General features: G+C 42.8%; 2 protein-coding genes and 1 pseudogene across 4 annotated transcripts in view; 2 read left to right on the top strand and 1 right to left on the bottom strand.

The window, feature by feature from the left end:
* Window positions 1–4499, top strand: part of LOC116634669 — a 6281-nt pseudogene extending 1782 nt beyond the window's left edge.
* ADAT2 (adenosine deaminase tRNA specific 2) overlaps window positions 1–5756 on the bottom strand; it is a 22832-nt gene extending 17076 nt beyond the window's left edge. The window contains exon 1 of the mRNA XM_032407759.1: window positions 5572–5756. Within this exon, the coding sequence (XP_032263650.1) occupies window positions 5572–5670 (99 nt within the window). The 5' untranslated portion in view covers window positions 5671–5756. The remainder of the gene's footprint in view (window positions 1–5571) is intronic.
* Window positions 5757–5784: 28 nt separating this feature from the next.
* Window positions 5785–6512, top strand: part of PEX3 (peroxisomal biogenesis factor 3) — a 55042-nt gene continuing 54314 nt past the window's right edge. Inside the window, exon 1 of one of the 3 annotated variants that reach the window (XR_004299974.1) lies at window positions 5785–6142. Coding sequence is in view for 1 of the 3 variants with exons in the window: in XM_032407758.1 (XP_032263649.1) it covers window positions 6070–6142 (73 nt within the window). In the remaining 2 variants the exon portion in view is untranslated. The remainder of the gene's footprint in view (window positions 6143–6512) is intronic. The other 2 variants (XM_032407758.1, XR_004299975.1) reach the window with 2 other exon arrangements.

Genomic DNA, 6512 nt, shown 5'->3' with positions numbered 1-6512 from the left:
AAAGAAAGAAAGAAAGAAAGAAAGAAAGAAAGAAAGAAAGAAAGAAAAGAAAGAAAGAAAGAAAGAAAAAGAAAGAAAGAAAGAAAAGAAAGAAAGAATCAGGAGTGTCTGCTGTTAGGGAGGATTCAAGGAAAAAAAAAAAACAGGCCAAGAGAAAAGGGTCAGTGACACAGATGCAATTTTGGTGGAATTGGAAATGAAAACCAGTGGCTTGAAGAGTGACCTATCTAAGTCACGTTAAAAGGACGAGGTACAAAGTAACAAAGCAAATTTGTAAAGAAATTTCTAGCTTCTAACTATTATCACAGACTGTTATGTCTACCTAACAATTGTTCTGATTCTGAGCTTGCAAATCATAAGAGCTTACAACTTATGGAAAAACTTACTTTGACCCAGGACTATTTTAAGCACTTTATCAGTATTGATGCATTTCATTTACAACCCTATGAGATCGATTCAGTGAGCTTCCCCAGTTTACAGATGAGTAAATGGAGACATGGGGAAGTTGAGGATTTGCTCGGGTGGGAGGCTGGGGCCAGAATCCAGGCAATCTGCTCCAGGCATTCATTTCTTCAACAAATATTTATGGAACATCTACGAGATGCCAGGTCCTGGCTACTCCGCCTCAAATGTCTACTCTAGTCACCACTGATCAGCTACTTTGTCACCTTTTGGGTTCAAAATAGGCCTAGTTCAAGGGACAAAAGGAGAGGGAAAACTTAAAAGAGTGAAACCTAGAAAGTTTAAGGCTAAAAAACTGTAAGAGAAGAAACAAATGAGGGGGCCACGTGACAAAGATTTTCTGTAAAATTATCTCCTGAAGAATTCTACATGTGGCTATGTAGCTATCTCAAGCACATAGAAGAGAATTCATGACCCGGTGGGGAAGAAGGAATGGCAGAGGACAGGAAGAACCTGGGTAGCCCAGTGGGGTTCCTAGTCCTGACTTAGGTCACTTGCAAGAAAGCCTGGCAGTCTCTCGCTCCACCCAGCCCCCAGGCGACTGGGAGTGTGCCTTTCATTCTTTCCTTCGGATTTTCTCTTTTTCCTTCCAGCAAATGTACCTCCTTGATTCCGCATCCCACCTCTCAAGATTATCTTCCTATTTACTTAGAGTAACTTGTTTTTTGTGAAAAGCCTTCAGCTGCTATCCAAATGAGAGAGAAAACATGAGTGGTGGGAGTATTTAAAAGGGCAAATCAGGTTATTGGTGAAGAATAGCCCAGCCCACCATGCTGAGGGCGAGTAGCTGAGCAGTTGGGAATGGTGTGTTAGGGAGGAGGTGGTGTGAACAACCCCCAAACCCCACGGAAATGGGTTTAGGTGAGATGCTGTTCAATAAAATACATATTTGTTCTGCTGTCAAGTTCAAAATAGAGTTAAACTAACTAAATAATTAACATAATTTTCAATCCATCCCATCTCATACTTTCCAACTCTCCCACCAACTTTCGGCCAAGTCTGATAATTTCTTTACAAATTTGCTTTCTTACTTTGTACCTTGTCCTTTTAACGTGCAGAAGTTTTTAATATTTATGTAATTAAGACCCATCCATTTTCCTCCTCTGTTTTCTGCCTTTGATGGTATAAAGAGCCCAACCATTCCACTAACATTTATCTACCACTGGCTCCTTTCTGGTTTTATTCTTCTTATGCTATCTCTTTGATTAGATTTTACTACAAAAGCACAGTGAAAAATTTCTTTAAAATGACCCATATCTCAAAAAAAAAGACCCATATCTTTACCATGTTAACTAATTATTTGTGTGTGTTCTCCTCTAGTCTCTATCTGATTAAAAAAAAAAAAAAGTTTAAAAAAAACAACAGCTTTTATTTATTGAGCATTATGTGTCAGGGACTTTACAAAGATTATCTCTTTTAATCTATACAACCCTGAGACATAGATACTATATACCCATTTTACAGAAGACGCCTCTGTGGCTGAAAGTTTAAGAATCTGTCAAGGTTAGCTGGCTTTCAGTAGCCATTCTAGGGTTTGAACATACGCCTGTCTAATCTCTAAATGTACATGTACAGTATAAAAAATAATTTGTATTCTGCTTGCTTAATGTTGAATATTACATGTAGCTGTAATAGTTAATGCCATGTTTGTACCTAATATCCATAACTGTTTTGATAACAGCATATTATTCAACACAGTAATATACTATAATTTAACCATTTCCTTTCATCATAAGTTTGAAATGCTTCCTAGTTTTCCCTGTTACATGTAACACTGAAATGACAATGATTGCTTTTATCTTTCTAAACTATTTCCTTAAGATAAATGCCATAGAATTATATTACTATGTCAAATGATATGAATATTTTTTTTGAGGCTGTTAATTATATTATGCCAGGTTGCCTTCCAAAAATGTTATACCTATTGGACTGTTAGGGCTGTATTGCTTTTTGCACAGACTCACTTAGTTTAGATGACATTTTGTTTAAAAAAATAGATTTTAAGCTTTCTCAAAAACTGTTTTCCTTTCTTTTGTAATTCAGGCTTATGTCTGTAGATTAAAATCATAGACTAGGATAGAAATTTTCTAGCACAACCCCTTTATTTTAAACAGTAAGACCCAGAAACTATATGACTTGGCTGGTCCAATCAGAGGATGCTCTGATTGGTATCCTCCCTACTACATGTACACTGCATATTTCACTTTCAAATTCCTCAGAGATGAATAGATTTGGCACTAGCCATGCTTCTTGTCTAATCTTAAACTCTTCTCAGAAGTACATAGTACACCTTGAATTACTTCAACAATCTTCGAAGTAGTTCAAGCTTTGAAGTTTCTGTAGTGGGCAGGGCATGACTGAACAAAGCACAAGATTTATGACAAGCACTTTTTCCCCTTTCTTTAAGACCTGGAAGAACATGTATAGGCCAAAACCAAAAATACAAGTACTAAGTTAAGGTCCTCCTTGACCCTATGTAGGAATAGGTAAACTAGGTAATCACATCCCCTAGGGGTTTATAATCCAATTAAGACGGGCGCCTGGGTGGCTCAGCCAATTAAGCATCTGACTTGGGCTCAGGTAGTCATCCCAGGGTCCTGGGATGGAGCCCCATGTAGGGCTCTCTGCTCAGCGGGGAGCCTCTTCTCCCTCTCCCACTCACCCTGCCTGCACTCTCTCTCTCTGTCAAATAAATAAATATTTAAAAATATATAATCCAATTAAGAGACAAAAAGGTCAAGGCTAGGGAGATCTGAGAAACTATGTGGAGTTCAACCATCTCATTTTATAGGGTAGGAGGGGAAAGGGTGGGGCGGTTGGCTTGCCCAAAGTCAGGGCAAAAGGTAGTAAAAGGACTTAAATGTTTAATCCAGAAGTCTAGAGAACAGTGCAGAGATAGGTGGAGGAAATATTCCAATATATTATGACCAAAAGACGCTTAAAGGAAAATAAAGGCCCAAGATATGAAAGGATGGAAAAAAAAAAATCACAGCTCTGCTACACGAGTGGGAAAGCCCAATGACTGATTAGTTAGCTGTTTTCAAAAATACTATTAAGTCCTCCATGGTAGCATCTCTGAAAATTTCATCTAAGCAGGCTCCACACATAAATACTTTGAGAAGAGCTCCTGAAGCAAAGGAAAATAAACAAAAGAGCCCATAAATTCTGACTTCCCAGCATTCAGGCATCATCTGCCCTCTGCAACTCTCACCCATAGAAGGAATCGAATGCAGCTTACTCTAACATATTTTATCCTTCATGTGTATATATCATCAAACTCACTATTTAGTAAGAAGCTGCCCAGCATATGACATTATTGAAATGATTTGGGGAAGGGAGAGTGAGATTTTGATATCATGTGAAAACTCCTTGTCTCCAACTTAGAGGATCTGGTAACATAAAAGAGGTTCAAGACCAACAAATCCATATGACAAGTTACAAATTAATTTTTAAATGTATATGTGAACAGTAATTAAAAGTATCGGAACACTACCTATCTTGTAAGTTCATTAGAGGAAATAAATTATGACGTGAGCTCAAAGAATGGATCATAAAATCAAGTTAGTGGGTCAGGACCAGCATTTTTTTCAAAAATCGAGAAGGAGCTTTCCGTGCTCGCCCTCGTGGCGGTGACGGCGGGCGCGCCCTGGACCTGCAGAGCATTGCCGGCGAGTTCCTGGACCTGGATGGACCTGCCGCGGAAATGCTCTGCCAGCAACCACATCATCCACACCAAGGGTCAAGCGTCCACCCAGACGAAGGTGGCCGAGGCTGACGAGGTGACAGGCGGGTTCAATGGCCAGTTTGCGCTAAGCTATGTGTGGGGCCGTTCACAGGATGGGTGAGTCAGAGGACTCCATCCTCCCACTGGCCAAGGCCAACAGCATCGTTTCAAAGAACTTCTGACTGGAGAGGATCACGGAGGTGGAATATTTGTCATAAATACACAGCACCCTCCCCCCAATTCAAGAAAAGAGAAATACCAGGGAAACTGTACAAAGGAACGTGAAGTACTGTTCTGTGAAACTTTTGTTTCGGTTATAGCTATGTGTGTATTTACTGGATTGTAACATAAAATAGACTTTTTTTTACTGTGAGTCACTTTCAAAAAAGTATGAGAAACAAGTTTAAAGGACATTATGTAAGTAGCAGAAACAAATGGATAGACACTGTAATGCATCATGGCTTAGAGAAAAATATTTGGCTGTAATAGTGAATGAATGCAGGGGAAATAGTACGAAAAGAGAACAGAGAGGAATATACCAAAATCAGTTTCAGTGCTGAATTCCCAACGCCAAGCACAGTGTATTCAATATACATCTGTGGAGTGAATGAATACATAATTATGGAATTAATTAACTATTGGAGACCAGAGGCCCCTAAGGATAGGAAGAATATAATCAAAACCATGTATGAAAAAAATGATTCCTTTTACAGCAGCTTTAGAGAAATGTAAAACCGAAGGGCATTTTACATATGTATATGTGTGCAGGTGCATATATTTGTATACATATACATATATATGTGAAAACACACTCTTATCCCTATTAAAGAGCTCCCTGGCACACAGAAGTATGGGTGAAGCTTGGATTACACACAAATCTGATTAGAGCCCTTCTCAATCAGCAATCCTGAAGGGAGCGAAGGAAGTTAAAAGGCTTGAGGGCAGTAGGAAAGATGAATGAATGGTGGGATCTGGCTGTACTGGGATTTGTTTTTATCCTGATCTATCAGACACATCCTCGGCGTCCTTTCTCCTACTAGATAGGTTCAAGACGTCATAAATACAGAAGAACGTGACTTCCCGGATTTGCGAGTGTGTCCCCGGGAGAAGAAGGGGACGCAGCACGTTACGTGCCAGCAGCAGCTGAATGGGGATGTTTGGCTCAGACGTGCCAGTATTTCCTCTCTTCCTTCCCCTACAGCACTGTGCGAATGGGCTAAAGAAAATTTCAGGGCAGTAAAGCCAGCTGTCTACCCAGAAAACGTGACCGCCATCGAGATTATGGTGGCGAGAAAGCACACCCAGGACGTCTGCTCAAATGCTCGGGTCGAGAAGAGGGCTAAAGAAAGTTCCCACCCACGGCATCCACCTCCTGGGCTCCTCACCATTTGCATCGCTTCCTCCATCCACTTTTCGGTCTCCTCGGCCGTCACCGAGCACGCGCCGCCGCCAGTAGCCGGCGTGGACGCCGCCTTCGCCTCCATACGGCACCCGGGCCGCGGCGCTCGGCGCCAGAGGCTGGGGGCGCAGAGAAGCGCTGGTAACGGAACGCGGCGACTGCAGGCCACCGTTTCCAGGGAAGTCGAACGGCGATGCACTCGGGAGCGAATTCTGAACGGACCTGCGTGGCCCGGACCAGTGAGCGGGGGCCGCGGCGCGGCGGCAGCGACAGAAAGCGCCGCTGCTCAGCTGTAGTCCACGCCCCCTTCCCGCCCCGGTGACAGTCTCTGCGGAAAGTCGCGTTTGTGATTTCTGGAGAGCACCCAACGGGACGACGGCGGTCCTGCCTGGTCGTTCGGGCCAAGCGACGAGGAAACGGTTTCCTGGCGAACTGCCCACCCCACCCCGCGCCCCTAGGCAGCCCGTACCTGTAGGGCCTGAGGATGCTGAGATCTATGTGGAATTTTCTAAAACGTCATAAAAAGAAATGCATCTTCCTGGGCACAGTCCTCGGAGGTGGGTGACAGCGTTCTCGGAAAGGGACTTTGGGAGCAAGGGGCGGAAGAGAGGTGACTGTCTTCTGAAATAGAGGCCGGGCGACCATAGTCCCGGATATGTAGAGATTAGTTCACCCGTCGGACGGGGCGCGGGTGACAAACCTCTAAGGTTCTTCACACCTCTGCAGCTGTGGAATTTGTGCCTTTTGTCCTGACACTGCCGCTTACTCTGTTTCTCTCCTATCCTTTCTTCTCACGGACCTTGGGAGAAGCCGCCACAATTAAGTTTCTGTTTCAAGATACCATTCTCTTACAGACACGTATTTTTAAGTTGTTCTTTTCCTGTGAGAGTCTTCGTTTGTGTTGGCACTCTCTGTAGTTTGGCTTTC

Source organism: Phoca vitulina, unplaced genomic scaffold (assembly GCF_004348235.1).
Source record: "Phoca vitulina isolate PV1807 unplaced genomic scaffold, GSC_HSeal_1.0 scaffold9, whole genome shotgun sequence".
Classification (NCBI taxonomy): domain Eukaryota; kingdom Metazoa; phylum Chordata; class Mammalia; order Carnivora; family Phocidae; genus Phoca; species Phoca vitulina.
The sequence above is the reverse complement of the archived record's forward strand: the minus strand, read 5'-3'. Positions and strand labels throughout refer to the sequence as shown.